Below are 18468 nucleotides of genomic sequence, written 5' to 3'. Positions count from 1 at the left end.
GCGTAACGAAAAAATGTTACACTAAATTTTTTTCCAACCCCGATAAAGAAGTTTGACTTCAAAAAGAACACTGAGTGAAAGCAAGAAAAACATTATAAAAATAGAAAATTAAATTTTGTTTCAATTTATCTTAGCAATTTATGTACCTAATCGTAATAAGTATTAAAATCTAAAAATAGAGTCTGTCAAGCGAGTCAAGTCCACAACCCTTTTACTGATTTCTTATACTGACATTGATTTTTCGAAGGCATTGAATTTCTTGATTCTGATTTTAGTTCTGATTGTGACAAATAAATACTTACATTGAAATGCTTTTTTTATTTATTTCAAATAATATGTTATTTTATCAAAAATTCAAGTATCAATAAGTTTTCAGCGTGCTATATCAGTGTTGACACCTAAAAGATTTTTGAATTTGCCGCCTTTTTCATGGGAATATCCACTCAAGTGCGGGACGCCATTTTGCAAAAATCGGGTTATGTGCGGAACCGGCTCCCGGTGCCGCCGCAAATGGGGTTTTTGGCGGTCCAATATTTTTTTAAAGTCGATTATCTCAGATTCCTTTATCAATAGCACATTTGCAAGTATATATATATTGATAGATAATGAAATATACTCTATGCCTTGTCAAAACATGGTAATATTAATTAAATAAATAAAAACAACTTGTAAGTCAAAGCAAATGTACCCTTGTAATTTTTGTTACATTTTGTCTGCTAATAAAAAATTAAAACAGCTGTTCAGTGAGATTTTAATATTTATTGATCCTTTGTTACACTCTTCTTACGAGAAAATAAAAACATCATACCCTCCAATACATTTTTTTTACACATTCCCTGTTTATTTTTTTGTACAAAAAACTACCCACTCAATGTGTCATCAAAAGTGTGCCACTTAAATCATGTGGTTATGTTGTTAACTTGACTTATAGCTAGCCTGTTCTTTCCTTAACATGTCATATAAGTTAGAAAAAGGAAGGACGATAGACCGTTTTATAAAGCGAACGCAAAACCCACGATTGTTGATCGACCGGGAGCCGGTCGCCCCGCACATAACCTTGAATGTGGATCGACCGGCTCCCGGTCGTCCCGCACTTGAGACTCTACACATCTCATTCAACTTGTTTCTTTTCAAATTTGCTATCATAGTAAAAAGAACCTTTCGTAAGTCGCTTTTCAATGTTTTCAATTAGAAATCATTAAAATCGCAAAAATAATTTTCACTTTGACACATCAACAACTCAGGTTTTAACTTTTAATGATACTTCAAGATAGTTACGTGATACGTCATTAATCATTATATTATAAGTGTTGCCATATAAATTTTCGAAATAAAAAGCCAGTCTCATGTTTCGTTAGCCTGGATACTCTAAATATCTTAGATAAGATGTTAGAGTATATATTACAATAGTATATTATATACTCTAAGCTAAATATAGATTTAATCCAGATTTATTTCTGTCGAACTGCAGCTACAGAATATATGTATACTAAAAAAACAGAGTACGTGTCTACTACCTTTTATATATTATTTTAATAAACAGTGTTATGGTTATTAAGTAGTTTATTACTATCCAACTCCAAGGTCAACTCTGAAGTCTCCACTCACTCCACAAGTATATCTATCACAGAGCAATTTAATTCATGGATATAGTACATACGCACTGTGATACGCACAGATTCGTCAGTGCGTACTGCGTAGTCACAAAAATTTCTGAAATAATTACTCTGTGACAGAAAAAAATATTTACTTTTGAGTTTTGATTTTTGAAACCTTAGTTTGAAACAGATACAATTCATTTGGAAATTTACTAAGTGTAGTGTAGAATCAATCATATTTATACACGTGATATAATTAATAGGTTTAGGAGAAAATTATCTACACTAAACAAGATAAGATTTGTTATGAATAAAAATTATTTGATTCCTCAAAAAAGAGGTAAGGTTGGAGGTTTTTAACTATTATAATGATAGTATGATGTATTCATATAAAATAAATTCGTAATTGAGCTTTAATTCGTTTTTTTTTCACATTTTAGCATAACCTTTTAGCTGAAGTGATAATGAAAAGTTAACATAAATGCAAAATGGAAAACTTGCCTGAAGAATCTAAGTATATTATAGAGACACAAGAAGGTCCTATATGTGGATATATTGACAAAAGTGATGAAGGGACATATTACAAATTCAAAAGCATACCGTATGCAGAACCACCATTGGGACGTCTCAGATTTCTGGTAATTTATTAAGGGTAGTATTTAAACAAGTGACTGTAAATTAAAGTTTTAGTTATCAAAAATAATTAATTGGGGTAACAGAATTACTAAGTGAGCGACTGACTGCGAGCGATGAAAATTAAATAGATCAGAAACTAACAAACATTAATTTGCGTTACATAAAATACAAAATGAGCAGCTTCATAATATTTGAGCGACCTAATATTAATTGTTTGAGTGACAAAATTACGTCTTGTATTATATGATTTATTTATACTGAGTGGCATTTTATCCTAATCGAGGTATTTCGAATAGAAAAATCACTTTGAAAAATACTATAATGGACAGAGTATGTACTATCAGTTCAATTTGTTTTTGAGAGTTTTATCAAATAACTATTTGAACAATTATTCTAGTGTTTTTGTCGCTCTAAATGAGCATAATTTAGTCGCTCACTTAGTAATCTTTTTGTTCAACTAGTAATTTAGTCGCTCATGTAGTAATGTAATCACACAGTTAGAATTTTAATATATCAAATGGATTAAGGGTGCTATAACAGTTTTTTAACAAAAACCGCTATTTTACGGTACAATTTTAACTCAAAGCACTTACACGTGAGAACAAAGTAATATCTTAATTTAAAGATAATATATTCAGTTCTACGATCATCTTATAAAAATTGTACGACGTCATACAAAATTGTCACTGAAATACGATTTTCCCAGCACAATGATCGCATAAAATGCAAAAAAATGGGGTCTAAACCGGTACACTTTTAAGAAAATTAAAAGCCTAATCTATCTTCTTACCTATAAATTATTGAGGGATATATAGTCCTTTATAGATTGTGATAATTTTTTTGTATCTAAATCAAAATTTTATTTCAATTATAAGCTAAATTAAAAATACTTGTCGATTTCTTCATACATTTTGCTCTCGCGGGTCGTCAGACCGCGCTCAGAAGCGCTCTTGGAAGGACGGGTGTATCGCTCCTCGTCCCAAAAATAAAAACGAATTAGAAAAAGATTATTGTGCGTATACTGTCGTTTTCGTGATTTGAAATATTTGATACTTTATAAGAGTAAACTGTATAAGTTTCATATTCCAGTTATTTGTAATTTAAAATTATGTTTTAAAAATTATGTTGACTGAGATCCTCTTTTTTTATGGGATGTTGAACGGATTGGTGGGGTAAAGCAATTTGACAAAACTTAAATCCAAAATGGCGCCGACGAAAATTTGCCATCTTTTCGTCATGGGTGTCATTTTGATGGTTTTTGGGGTAGCTATTAACCAATATGAGGTCAAAAATAAAATCCAAGATGGCGCCGACGAAAATTTTACATCTTTTCATCATGGGTGTCATTTTCATGGGTTTTGGGGTAGCTATTAACTAATATGAGGTCAAAACTAAAATCTAAGATGGCGCCGACGAAAATTTTACATCTTTTCGTCATGGGTGTCATTTTCATGGTTTTTGGGGTAGCTATTAACCAATATGAGGTCAAAAATAAAATCCAAGATGGCGCCGACGAAAATTTTACATCTTTCCGTGATGGGTGTCATTTTCATGGTTTTTGGGGTGGATATTACGCAATATGAGGTCAGAACTAAAATCCAAGATGGCGCCGGTGAAAATTTGACATCTTTTCGTCATGGGTGTCATTTTCATGGTTTTTGGGGTAGCTATTAACTAATATGAGGTCAAAACTAAAATCCAAGATGGCGCCGACGAAAATTTTACATCTTTTCGTCATGGGTGTCATTTTCATGGTTTTTGGGGTAGCTATTAACCAATATGAGGTCAAAAATAAAATCCAAGATGGCGCCGACGAAAATTTTACATCTTTCCGTGATGGGTGTCATTTTCATGATTTTTGGGGTGGATATTACGCAATATGAGGTCAGAACTAAAATCCAAGATGGCGCCGGTGAAAATTTGACATCTTTTTGTCATGGGTGTCATTTTCATGGTTTTTGGGGTAGCTATTAACCAATATGAGGTCAAAAATAAAATCCAAGATGGCGCCGACGAAAATTTTACATCTTTTCGTCATGGGTGTCATTTTCATGGTTTTTGGGGTAGCTATTAACCAATATGAGGTCAAAAATAAAATCCAAGATGGCGCCGACGAAAATTTTACATCTTTCCGTGATGGGTGTCATTTTCATGATTTTTGGGGTGGATATTACGCAATATGAGGTCAGAACTAAAATCCAAGATGGCGCCGGTGAAAATTTGACATCTTTTTGTCATGGGTGTCATTTTCATGGTTTTTGGGGTAGCTATTAACCAATATGAGGTCAAAAATAAAATCCAAGATGGCGCCGACGAAAATTTTACATCTTTTCGTCATGGGTGTCATTTTCATGGTTTTTGGGGTAGCTATTAACCAATATGAGGTCAAAAATAAAATCCAAGATGGCGCCGACGAAAATCTGTTATTTTATTTTAGTTTACTTCTTTATTATTAAGAAAATTACACCTATGACGAAAAGATGTCAAATTTTCGTCGGCGCCATCTTGGATTTTGGTTTTAACCTCATATTCGTTAATAGCTACCCCAAAAACCATGAAAATGACACCCATCACGAAAAAAGTCAAATTTTCGTCGGCGCCATCTTGGATTTTGGTTTTAACCTCATATTCGTTAATAGCTACCCCAAAAACCATGAAAATGACACCCATCACGAAAAAAGTCAAATTTTCGTCGGCGCCATCTTGGATTTTAGTTTTGACCTCATATTTGTTAAGAGCTACTCCAAAACCTTGAAAATGACACCCATGACGAAAAGATGTAAAATTTTCGTCGGCGCCATCTTGGATTTTAGTTTTGACCTCATATTGGTTAATAGCTACCCCAAAAACTACCCACACTTGCAAATGTGTTTGCTACGTAGGAAAAGTTCAGATTTAAGAGTATCCTAGGTAATGTGTTATGTGACGAATACCTATAATTTATTTCATTCCGACTATTTTTCGGAATATCATACATTTACTAAGAATTGTATACAATGCCGGATTTAATACAGTGCCGGTAACATCATATGTATGATAATAATTCTACATTTCTTAAAAAGCTTTGATATTGTATACAATTCATAGATTATTATTCAATGAAATAATGATGTAAAATAGTCACACTTTTTTAAGTTGTTTGAATATACTAACATACTTATTAGGATCGTACCTACTAATAAAAGTAACAAAATGAATTTTTAAAGTTCCTAGTAATCTTCTGGAATCAATTTCAATAAAAATACATAATATCAAAAATTAAAAATAATATCAAGTATGAAGATGGTCTATAAAATGGAATGCGCTATGTTTACGTGAGCGTGATATTGCCGCGAACAAAGTTACGTCGTTAGATACCTAAATTTGAGTAACGCAGATTTGTGACAGCGTCCTTAATCACAATCCTCCTTTAGTACACTCAATTTGTATTTTATTATCAACTGTTGCTTGTTTAGTTTATTTGTCGATTACTCAAATTCATTCCGCTCAAGTTATTAAATCAGTATCTCATAATCAGTCGCTCACTTTATTTTCAGTCGCTCGTTTTATTATTCCCCATTTAACTATTAATACTTGATAAAAACTAGTGCTATTAAGTTCAGTAACAGAATATGTACCTTAACTATATGCTTATATAGTTAAGGTAAGTACATATTCTGTTACATATGGGTGTTTTAAAATAAACACTTTTAAAGACAAACAGCTAAAGACATTTATTTCTCAATGATATAATATAGGTATAGTTGGCTCATTAGAATAATTATACAGTTTATTCCCATGATTTATTAGTTACTAGCTGCTTACACTGAGTACCATTGTTTTGTTTGTGTAAGTTTTGCTTTTTAAGTTCTAAAATTCCGCATCCAAGCAAAAATAAATACCTACAACTAACCAGAAATCATTAAAATCTCTTTATCTATACTTGTTGAGTGTTATGTGAAGTGACTAACAATTACCGCCTTTAACTTAAATAAATTTGATAACAAAAAATGTTGTGTGGTTTTATGAAACCACGGTAAAAGTGAAACTGTTCGAACGGTTCCGAACACTGGTTTGTGTAGCGCATGTCTCGTGACGGTCGGCTGCCGAGTAGGTATACCTACTCGGCAGCCGCGATACACGCGACATGCGCTACACAGACCAAAAAGTTTGAGACGATGTAATAAAAGTTTCACTTTAATAATTAATAGATTGGTATTTAATAGTATTATAGTATGCATGACTCAACTAAATAAATAAATATTTCAGGACATTTTTCACACACGGCACATGTGATCAGAATCCCATTCTAAGCTTTTCGCTTGTGTTATTGAAACCAAATGGCTGATAAACATACATTATAATATATTATTTTAAATATATATTTATATAAATAATGAACACCCGGACACAGAGCAAACATTGATGTTCATCACACAAATATTTTACACATGGGGAATCAAACCCATGACCTCTGGCTTCAAAGTCAGGGTCGCTACCAACTAGGCCAACCAGTCAATTTTAAAAATATCATTGATGAATAGATGTTGTGATTGTTCTTGATGTACGTATGTATTAATTTTATACTATAATTATATATTGCCAAATGCCAATTCACCATTGATGTTTAATGTAAATACAAAATAAATAATTTTCTATGAAAGTTATAGAAATTTTAAAAATATTTCAGCCTCCTATGTTGAACAAGCCTTGGAAAGATTTACGTGACTGTACTCAAGATGCACCATTGCCATTGAGCTTTTACTTGGAAGAGCAAATTGTTGGTTCTGAAGATTGCCTTTACATTGAGGTATCATCACCCAATATAACGCCTGAAGTACCACTACCTGTTATGTTTTGGATTGGAAGCTTCAATTTCATTTTTTATATCGATCAAATCCTTGATCCAACTTTAATTAATAATCAAGATATTGTGTTCGTCAGATGCGGCTTTAGATTAGGACCTTTAGGTTTCCTATCTGTGAATGATTTTGCTGCTCCCGGTAACAGTGGTTTAAAAGATATAGTCTTTGCCCTAAGGTGGGTGCAAAGGAATATTAGCAAATTTGGAGGTGATCCCAACAATGTCACAGCATTTGGAAGTAGTACCGGTGGTGCCATTGTCCATTTATTGATGCTTTCGCCTATGGCAGAAGGCTTATTCCACAAAGCTATTATACAAAGCTCTAGTGCCTTGAATGGATGGTCATTAGGAAGGAATCCTGCAGAAGGTGTAGTGGAGTTAGCTAAACAATTGAACATTACAAAAACAGACAAAATAGAAATTGTGGAAGAGATGCGTACCATCCCAGCTGAAGAACTTATTAAAGCATATGGTTCATGTTTTAAAGCAGGCGAAAGATTAGAAAATGATACATTTGATTCCATCTTCAAGCCTTGTATAGAAAATGACTTTGAAGGCCAGTGTGTTTTTCTAAGCAAAAGCCCCGCTATCATTTTAAAATCTGGCAAATTCAATAAAGTACCTCTGATTATAGGCAGCAATAATATTGAAGCATCTGTTTTACAATATATGAAGGCAGATTTTTATGAAGACTATGAAAAGTTTAATAAGAATGTGAGTTTATTAGTTCCAAAAACATTGTCAAATGTGAACTGTGATATATCAAAAAAAATTGGACAACAAATACTATCGTTCTACTTTGAAGGTGCTGAGAGTCTCAATGAACTCACACGGAAACAATATTTGCAATTTCTTACGGATTATTATTTTCTATATTACATGGACAAAACTATAAGGATACACAGTCAGGTTGCTCCTGAATGCAACATTTATTACTATGTAGTACATTATGGTGGAGAGTGGTATGTGCCGAAGATATTGGACTTCTTTAATTCTATAGGACATGCAGGCGAATTACCATTTCTTTTCAGAATAAAATCAGATTCATCTGAATCATCATCATCTCAATACTATAAAGGAAGCCGAGACTCAATTACAACAAGGAACAGAGTCATTAAAATGTGGACAAATTTCGCTAAATATGGGTAAGTTATTTAGATTATTATTAAAGAAATTTAAAAGCAAACAATTTTGTCAATTTGGTAACATAAAAAGTTGATAACAATAAATTGAGCTTTAATTGTTATCAACTTTTCTACATTAACTTTTAAATACTGCAACTCATGATTACAAATAAAAATGTTAGTTTTGTGTTTTCATTAATTTAGCAAACTTGATTTATTTTTTTATCAACATTACCTAGGTACTGACATACAATGATTTATATATTGAGCTATTATTAGGTACTACGTATAGAGGAGACACGACGAACAAAATCTGTGCGGCGGCGCGGGGCGGCTAGTGAGTCATAGATTAAGCGATGTCATCGACACAGCCATAGAGGCGAAACTTTGTAAATATTCTGCCTATTTCTTATCAATTATGAACAATCAACGTAACAAAAAAAAATATAATTAATCCAATAAATAAATTATTAATAAACTTATCAATTAAAAACTGTTAAACTAAAACCAATCAATGTAACAAAAAAAAATTGATACGTAGGTAATTTATTTTCATATTTTCATGATTTAACCTTTTTTTTTTCAAAAATATCCACAGTACAATATTTTCTAAATGTGTAAAATTATTATTTTTCATTATTGAAATTTACGTCATGTAAACATCTTTCATACCAAATGCCATTTCTTTAATTTTTTAGTCTATGACAAATGACGCAAAATGGCGCCCGCCAAAAATTTTGCTCGAACCAAGTTTTAAAAATTATTATCTAGTTACTTACCGATGAAAAGTTATTCCTTTGCACTTTTCCGTATTATTTGTGCAATATCGTAACACACACGAAGGCATATTTGATGAGTTTCACTTTAAAACAAACAAAAAATGAGCGTGACATTCGCGCCAATGAGCGAGCAAACGACTGAGTGCAGATAAGCCATTTGACCTATGTTGAGCGGAACATAAGTGATGTAGGCGGTGTCGTCTCCATACGTAGTAATAGTATCTCAATGTTGGTGCATTTTATTTGTTAAATACTTAGAATTAAATAATCTTATACAGGACATTCTATAAGGGATATGTTTGGGATTGTACTTATAAATTATAATATCTCTATATCTCAATTTTTACAGTCCACCAAAGCCCTTTTATCCTCATCTCATCCAAAACTAATAATTTACAAAAAACAATAAGAAATACTTTTTTAGCAAACTCTGAGATTCTGTAAATTCATTGATGGTCTACCTCTGGTGTACATCATTATAAAAGATTTTATTTTTTAGAAACCCAACTCCAACAGACAATGATGACTTGTTACAAATAACGTGGGATCCTGTGGAGAATGAAAATAAGCTCAATTTCTTAAGCATAGGCGCTGATTTGACGAAAGGCAGAAACCCGTTTTACGAACGTATGATGTTTTGGGAGAAATTGCATCAAGAACATGTCATTTCAAAAATAATAACACATTTTAATGATATGGGACTTAATGTGTAGTTGATTTTCTTGAAATTTTTGTACAATTATTCTATTGAATTTTTTTATTAATGAATTATTTTAATGTTAACTGTTAATTGTTATACATAATATTATGTACTATAGTATATTATATTTTCTCAAAAATTTAATTAAGTAAGTTTCTTTTTTACGAAATTCGGTGAAGAAATTCTTACTATTATTGTAGAACTATAATAAACAACTCGAATTTTATTTGTATTTTTTGAAATATTAGTGAAAGGGGTATTTTTATTCCTATGAAAGTCACATAAATAATAATGTCCTTGAATGAGCAATGTGTAATATTAATATACAATGTGCCATAACTATTAAATGCAAGAGTACAATTGAAAAACAAACAAACAATAACTTCTATCATAGAGGAGGATAAATAGCAGGCAGTGTTATTCTCTGAAGCTACATTCTGTGTATTATTTTATTGTCTATTATTGAAAATTTATTAAGTCTTCAGCAAATCTGTGTTTTAACTGACTTACATTTTAGTTATACATACCATGGGAAAAATTAATCTATTGACAGCTCTTAAGTAACTATAGGATTTTAATTTTTGTTATTATGCGTAAACCTATTTGTGCCAAGGCATAGGCAAATTATTTATTGGATATATAGCTCATAAATAAGGCTTATCATTCCATACACTTATAAAAATTTGTCACAAATTAATATTTAGGTTTTTATTAATTATTAATGTATTTTTATATACTAAAATAAGTATCAATCTGATGGGATTCCAAGACGAAATTACCTCATATATTTTATATAAAGTTTTAAGATTATAGACGTAATAACATAGGAATAATATATATGAATATGTTAAATTTTATAAATGTTAATAAAAGTTTCAAGATATCTATTTGTAGTTTTATTTTATATATAACTAGCGGTCCGCCCCGGCTTCGCCCGTGGTACATATTTACGTTTTCTCTACATAAGAACCATCCTCGTACTTCAAGGAATATAATAAAAAAAAGAATTATCGAAATCGGTTCAGCCGTTCACACGTGATGCCAATGACAATGTGTGACAATGCGAAACGGGTTTCATTTTTATATATAATAGATATATTGTTTAAATTTGACGTGTCCAATACGTATTGTTGTTGCGTAGGTTAAATCAATACTATTCATTAAAAATAAAAAAGACCACACAGAGAGGCAAGGGGAATATTATGATGTAAGTAAAACAAATTTTTATAACGCGTTTATACATTCGTGCGAATAACGAACACGATTGTGTAAAGGTAAAAATATACATGTTCGTTATTCGCCACACTTCAATCAACCAAATATACACAGTGAAGATGGTAGGTCTGCACTCTGCTATTTAAGGTCTAAGGGTCTTTGTTTGTGTAAAATAAATTATAAGTAGGACAATAATAATACAACAAAAATATAACTGCACGTCTTTATTTCATGAGATGAAAGTAAAATATAAACTATAATTGTATCATGACGTCCCAGTTGATTTCGAATAAAATATTTGAGTGATGAATATTAAAAATTAAAGCAGTTAAAAAAACAACAAAAACAAATCGTTACCAATCTTTAATACGTTATAACGAATAAAGTTTGTTTTCTATCACATAACAATACATAGGTAATATATAAGGTAAAGGTTCAAATAAGGATTGGCGTGGCCAACGTAATGTATACCATTACAATAAAATAATTGAACTAGATATGCCGTTATCTACAATTGCGAAAAGAATTAAGAGGCGAGGTTTATGTTAATAAATTTAGACATAAATATAAGTAACACAATCTACACTACTGCATAATGGTGCAAAATATAATTACACTCTGGTGTAGTTGTTTAAGTTGCGGAAGCCATTTTAGTCGTCCTTCCCTCGATAGGCATCTAGAACAAAGTATAATTATAAATAAAACATATATAAATAAGTCTAAGAAATAAATTTAAATTATAGGTTTTTTTTTAATCTCGCAATATTTACAACATTTATAATCTTACTTGCTGTTTGTTATATTATCTGAATTAAATAACATTTTTGACTAAGTTGAAGACAGACATACTGGAGAAACATCTTTCACAACTCTTAGAGGCATGAAATTCTAACCATACTTTGAATGAACGTTTAAAGAACACAAAACCATAGACAAACAGACTGGTCCGCTGGCTAATGACACTTTAAGCAAAACAACCATAGACAAACGTATACATACTGCACAATACGAGTCGCTCGTCTAGAACTGATATCCGCCCATAGGCACGGACTGGTCCGCGCTGAACGTGTACTGGTCCGTGGTAGACGACACTTCTGGCGCCAGTCGACTGTCCTCATTCTCCGAGCCGAAGTAGTTCTCGATTATTTCGAACGACTTCTGGTATATGTCGAGGTTCTCGTGGGATTGCAGGAATTCTATCTTGTCTAAGCCTGTGGATTAAGCGAATTTGTTGTTATTATAAAAACAGTTTAATATAAACACATACACACACAGTTCATTGATTTATCATGATTATACTAAGTATTTCAATAACAAGCAAAATTTGCAAGTAATACTAGAAAGCATCTATTTATTACAGTCTGCAACCGTGAAAGACAAACTAGACTGCTCTGAAGTGTGTTTCAAGTGGAAATAATATATGAACTATTTTGAAGACAATATGGAGGAACTTCAGGGGGTTAAAAATTGTTTTACAAAAACTGTAACCAGCATTTTGCATGAAATAAAATAAGTAATTTAGGAAACATATTAGAACAATAATGAAATTTTCGCAAAAATATGTAATATTAAGAAATATATTACCAAAACATTCTTCAATGAGTCCAGCATATGGGTTATTGCGTTGGTCAGATTTTAGTCCTGTTTTCAATATATTGTCAAGTCCATTAAGAGCTACTTGCACCGTTTTCGCGTCCGTCAAAGTTAATAGATCGCATAGGGGCGGTATACAGCCTTGTTCAACGAGATAGCTAGCAAAAAAACATACAAAATTATAACATTTATAACAAGTCTTTAAAAATATGTCAAATTGCAGAAAAAAAAAACATATTAATTGAACTCGGAAAGTGGTTAGAACTCATTGCTATAAGAAAACTGGTTAAGATCGATGGAAAAAAAATATTTTCACTTCTTTTTATTGACTTGTGTGTCATGTTTTATTCTTCGATGCTTTTTTAGCATCAAATAATAAAACTGAAACAATTTTCCTAAGATAGGGTAAGAATCCAGATAGATAACCTGATTAAACAAATAGGTATCTTAATACAAAACACTAATCACCAAAATATATAAATAATCGGAAATTTGAACTATATTAATATTATTTAGAATCGAAACTTAAAATAGTTATACCTGATTTGCGCGGGGGTCCCCCCACTGGTCGCATTAGTGATGGCCCACGCGGCTTCTTTCCTCGTCTTGAACTCTGCATGCCTCAGTATGTCTATCAGAGTTGGGAAAATGTTTGCGTCTATTACAGCCTGTTAATAATAATAATATTATTAATAGAATGATGATTAGCGGTATACAACTCATAATACACATTTATTATTTGGGATATCAAACAGAGGCATACATTGATTTTCTATGCAGATAAATAAGCAAATGCATCTGACAGGATACAGTATAAGCAAATACTGTATCCTGTCAGATGAGTATTTTTTGTCGGTTCCCGCTGGGAATCACACCCTAGCTTTTGTGCCAAGTGTATGTATGTGGTGAAGTGAAGATTATTTCGTAAAATATTATATTCTCAGCCTGTGTTTCAGGAGCCTGTGTAAAAACACAGGCTCCTGAAACATAGCGAAAGCTATATTGAGAGTCTGGGGTCCGTATTTTGTGTAATGTATACTTGTTCAATAAATGATTTTATTTTATTTTATTTTTTACTTTAACATCTAACTGGGGAAATATAAATGACATGGATATTTTCATCTATTAAATTATATTATAATTTATAAATAATATCTCATAGCTACTAGATTATTACATTAAATATAACATAATACATATGATAAGATTGCCAATTTTTGTTTATCCATATCTTTTCGATGATGCGTGAATGTCAAGCCGAACATCTTTTGAAAACGATAAGAAAATAATAGTTTCTATATCAGTTGTGAAAAACTTTGTAGTAACAACGTAATTTCAGTGTTTTACAAGTCACTACTTGGTGCCCAAACTGTAACTGTAAGTCATTTGACATTTCTTTAAATTCCACCATAGAGCATAGACCTGATAAGTGATAGTGCATAGAGTATATTTTTAATTATGATAATGACAGTTTATGAGTTTAAATTCTTATTCATCTACATTTCACATTATTTTGGTTTTACAAAGTGAGATAGCTGGATGCACCCGTTTATGACACCTAAAGTGATTCCTATATACGGATTACGGAATAATATGAAAATTGAAAACAAATACCCGACGAGCGAGGCTAGACGACCCATCTAGCGCCGTCTCATTCCCACACTGGAAGTAAAGCCACAGAATATATAATAGTACTACGTACTACACACTACTTACTACGTACTATACACTCCCTAACAAAAGTCAACTTTAGGCATAAATAATAGCTAGCTGTAGCTATAATAGCTCAGGGTTGGTACTCGCCGCCGATTTATCGCGAACACACGTCACGCGACCAGCCCGAGCTAGTGGCAGACAACCCGAGCTCGACTGCCAACTCAGTCGGCAACGGCGCGAAACATACCTAAACTTTGGAGTGAAACCCCCCCGGTAATGCTTTGAGAGTTCACGACAACCCCGCTGTCTTAAGGCCACTGCATACGTGACGGGTTTTTATCCGGACGGGACGTGACGGGAAGTTTTAGAAACATCGTTGTATACAAAATGTATCCAAAAACGTATATGTCACGGGAACATCGACGGGCCGGGAACGTGGCCGGGAACGTGCCAAAGCCACGGTGCGTATGCGTTTGCACCACGTTCCCGTTTTGAACGAAGCAATCACGTGCCCGTCCTGCTCACGTCCCGTCCGAAGTATTTACCCGTAACATATGCAGTGGCCTTTATCCGTTTGCCACGTGTGCACTAGCTCACCTGTATCTGCGCCGCGTTGCCCGCGGTGATGTTGGACAGCGCCCAGCACGCCTCCTTGCGGTGCGCCTCCGTGCTGGACCTGAGCAGCGCGTGCAGGCTCGCGAGCGGCGCGCAGTTCAGCACCGCCTGCGTCTGCTCGTCGTTGCCGGTCACCACGTTGCCCACCGCGCGCAGCGCCGCCGACACCACCGTGTATTTGTTGTGCCTGCGGATTCGTTGTAGGGACATGTAATAATACTCGACTAAGATAAACTACCTTGAAGGCAACCAATCTTCATTGAGACAAGGAGATTTGCAGGGCTATAATGTATGCAAAATATGCGCACAACATATTTTGCAGCATTATAGACATTTAGCTCTGTTACAACACAAATGCTATTACACGTGTACTGAAAGAGCGGGACGTCGCCACTTATTTGTTGGATTGTGGATTAACGTTGGACAAAGTTTTTTGCGGATTAACGTTGCAAAAAGTTGTTTATTAATATCACAATATAACATATTTACTATGCATTAATTATGTCATACAATAAAAAAAATACTATTCCTGACGAGAAAACTATCATAATTGACAAAGATATTAATATATTTATGCACACATAGTGAAAACATACTAACATAAGCAATTCAACAAGTCGTCTACACACGCCGGCATCAATAACGGCTTGAATCTTCTCATTTGGTCCGTCAGATAAGTAAGAGAGAGCCCAACAGGCGTCACTTAGCACCTCCGCGTCTGTGTGGTGAAGCAACCTCGCTAATACTGGAATACCTAAAAATAGAAAATAACAAAATACAAAATCTATCACAGAATTATGAAGTTGAAGAATTTAATTGTTTGCTTGACTGAGGAAATATTGTTCCAAATTGAAAAAAAAATATTATTATATTAGATAGTCAATTTATAGAGGAACTATTTTATATTGCATGTTACATAATGCCGAAAAACAGCAGCAGAGCATCAATGAAAAATATCCCAAATAATCTTTTAATTGTAAATTTAAAACATACCTGGAGCTACGGCTTCAAAGTTTGTTGGCGGGTTCTTGCCTCTACATAAGTTTGACAACGTCCACACAGCATTTTTGGTCATGGATAATCTTGAATACTTATTTAATATTCTGGAAAGAAAGAAACAAAAATTCATATTTTTACTCTTGATAATTTCTTCAATAATATAAAAGCATTGTGATAAAACTTAACACCCACGAACTATTAAGTCTGACGACTACGGAAGAGGCGTGTATTAAGTCAGAAGAAAAAAAATCAATGCATAATTTGGTTTGTCACATTGTTACTGCATAGTGCACAACCACTAGTTTCAAAGGGCTCATTCACACATTCTAAAACACGATTAAGGCTCGCGCCCAAACTCATGGGCCACACAAGCATTTCATAAAGGCTAGGTCACACTAAAGGGCACTTCACACTCACTCTAACAACGGCGGCAGCAGCCCCGCCGAGAGCACCGTGTCGCGGCATCGCGGCGAGTCGCCCGCCACGTTGCCCAATGCCCATAGTGCTTGCTCCCTAACATCATCACTTGCGCCAGAGCTCACGAGCCACACGAGTACCGGTACCGCCCCACACTCGACTACTACGCGCGTCTGCTCTGACGAACCAGACGCTATGTTCGTGAGCGCCCACGCCGCTTCAAACTAGTGGAAAAATTATTATTACTAAATTTAGACCATGTTACACAGGATTTTCTAACAAAAATATCCACAAAAAATATACAAAAATTATCAAAAAATGGATTTTTACCGCACCTGTAATGTGGGATTAGCACTATTTGTTAGAAATTCAACAAATTTAGGAACAATTCCAGTTCGAATCACTTCATCTATAGGAGGGTTGGGCTCTCGACTTAAGAGTTTCCTAAATGTTTGTGTCGCTATCACTTGGTCGTGTGGATTATCTCCGTTTAGCGCCGCCACCATCTGCGGCGTAATGTCCTCAGATGGTGAAAGGTTTATATCATCCTGAAACAATAATTAAATTAAAAAATATCACATCAACTTTTAGTGTTTTGACAAAATATTCATGCACTTTTGCTTTGGATTCAGTACTTTTATATAAATTTACCTGTAATGAAGCATCAGAAGCATCTGGCGCAGGGAGATTCACATTTCTCCTTTTAAGCAGTTGTTGTTCCCTCTTCTGTTTTCGTAGCTGCACACCTTCTTCCTCGCGACGACGCCTAAGCTCGTCGGCACTGAGACCTGCATTCTTATAACGGTGTTTGTGGCCGCCCGACATCTGTCAAGAATCAGAAGTAATATAATACATTTTTTATTTATTTATTTTATTTTATGTAATAATACGCTGAAGTAATATAAATACACAAAGAGCATATTGGACATTTTTGGATTATAACCAAATATTAAATTAAACAATAGTAAAACATTAGAGATACAAATTATTTTCCTAGCCATTTAATTGAATGGCACAATATTGTTTATATCATTTGTTGAGAAAAAGCCATTTAAAAAGAGGTTAGGCTATTAATTGAATTATTTAGCTATTTATAGAAGGCCTCAATTTTGTTAACACTAATGATATACAAATACAGAAATGAATCACATACTCATTTTGAATAGCAACATATTAGTGGTATCTATGCCACTGAATAATAAGCATAACAGTGAGACTTATATGGTCATGAGATTGCTTGTTACTAATTCTTAATATAAGTTAACTTTACTCAACACAATATGCAATGTTTAGTTGTAGTTGTATTTCAATCAAACAATTAGGTATTAGGTATCTATTTGGTACATATAATGATGATTTGAATGGTGTTGTGAATTTTGTTACTATTCTATCATATTAAAAACTCAATATCTAGTATAATATCATTCGTAAAATACTTATTATGATTCATTTGAAAAAATACTGGAAACAGTTCCTTTATGTGTAAATATGTAAAGTTAAATAACAAAAGTGAACTTTAAATAATTTGTCTTTTTTTTTTTGTTATTGTAAATTATAATATTTAATCAAAGTGAAGATTATTTATTCTTAGAGATATTTTAATACTATGAAATAATACATCCTTCAAGATAACATTGATGAAGAGAATATAAATACGAAAAAGACAATATAAATAGTAAATTCAATCTTTATTTACACCTTCGCACGCAGTAAACAACAGTTCGTATAATTTCTGTACCATTTGAACTCGAAATCATGAATTTATGATAAAATCTGCTTACTGTAGTGCATTAATAGGACCTAAATCAATTTATACACATGTAACAATACGTTTTTCAACAACTTACTTTTGTCTTGGTCTAAAATCTAGACTTTTTAATCAATTATAATTAATTCAAGACATGTCAAAATACTCACTGTTTATTATTTTTAGGTTTGTTAATTTGAGCAACCGATCCACCATCTATCACAACTACAAAATTTCTTAATTTTAATCACAGATTAAGATTTTAATCTATTTCAATTTTCAATTCACCATTGGTATAAATCTCTGCTGATCACGTCATGAAATCATGAATGAAAAGTCTTTCCTTTTTTTAATTAGCTTTTACCGCAACGGATACAACATTTTTGGTTCAGTTCAGATAAAAAACCTTTTGTAATAAATAAGTACATTATTTACGAACATTTTTATTTATGAAAAATTAAATAGGAAGAACCAAGTTTATTTTAATTGTGAAATAATTTATTTTATGAATTAAAGATAAATAAGTTGATTAAATAAGAAGTTAAT

General features: G+C 32.9%; 2 protein-coding genes across 2 annotated transcripts; one reads left to right on the top strand and one right to left on the bottom strand.

Moving 5' to 3' along the window:
• Nucleotides 1-1624: 1624 nt before the first annotated feature.
• LOC149485290 (esterase FE4-like) lies at nt 1625-10101 on the top strand. The gene is made up of 4 exons (XM_089700039.1): nt 1625-1938; nt 2039-2236; nt 6904-8222; nt 9480-10101. Exons 2-4 carry the CDS (start codon nt 2087-2089, stop codon nt 9691-9693), a joined length of 1683 nt encoding a protein of 560 aa, XP_089556165.1. The 5' UTR covers nt 1625-1938; nt 2039-2086; the 3' UTR covers nt 9694-10101.
• A 1003-nt stretch (nt 10102-11104) lies between these two features.
• Nucleotides 11105-18244, bottom strand: Kap-alpha1 (karyopherin alpha1). Its single transcript, XM_089700038.1, has 11 exons — nt 18093-18244; nt 16827-17000; nt 16511-16723; nt 16176-16399; nt 15753-15862; nt 15360-15513; nt 14742-14946; nt 13029-13156; nt 12480-12646; nt 11895-12106; nt 11105-11571 (listed from the first exon to the last, which is right to left on the bottom strand). Exons 2-10 carry the CDS (start codon nt 16998-17000, stop codon nt 11916-11918), a joined length of 1566 nt encoding a protein of 521 aa, XP_089556164.1. The 5' UTR covers nt 18093-18244; the 3' UTR covers nt 11105-11571; nt 11895-11915.
• Between the last annotated feature and the right edge of the window lie 224 nt (nt 18245-18468).

Source organism: Colias philodice, chromosome 10 (assembly GCF_061535455.1).
Source record: "Colias philodice isolate Cphi_HAF_F1 chromosome 10, ilColPhil1 Martin Lab GWU primary, whole genome shotgun sequence".
Lineage (NCBI taxonomy): Eukaryota > Metazoa > Arthropoda > Insecta > Lepidoptera > Pieridae > Colias > Colias philodice.
The sequence above is the reverse complement of the archived record's forward strand: the minus strand, read 5'-3'. Positions and strand labels throughout refer to the sequence as shown.

Bases quoted from the DNA above. Each gene is read 5' to 3' on its own strand.
- Kap-alpha1 (XM_089700038.1), bottom strand. From the start codon at position 17,000: ATGTCGGGCGGCCACAAACACCGTTATAAGAATGCAGGTCTCAGTGCC. The intron at 12,647-13,028 runs GTATAACTATTT...TTTTTTTGCTAG, and splicing joins GGGACCCCCGCGCAAATCAG to CTATCTCGTTGAACAAGGCT. The intron at 12,107-12,479 runs GTAATATATTTC...CTTAATCCACAG, and splicing joins ACTCATTGAAGAATGTTTTG to GCTTAGACAAGATAGAATTC.
- LOC149485290 (XM_089700039.1), top strand. From the start codon at position 2,087: ATGGAAAACTTGCCTGAAGAATCTAAGTATATTATAGAGACACAAGAA. The intron at 2,237-6,903 runs GTAATTTATTAA...AAAATATTTCAG, and splicing joins TGGGACGTCTCAGATTTCTG to CCTCCTATGTTGAACAAGCC. The intron at 8,223-9,479 runs GTAAGTTATTTA...TTTATTTTTTAG, and splicing joins ACAAATTTCGCTAAATATGG to AAACCCAACTCCAACAGACA.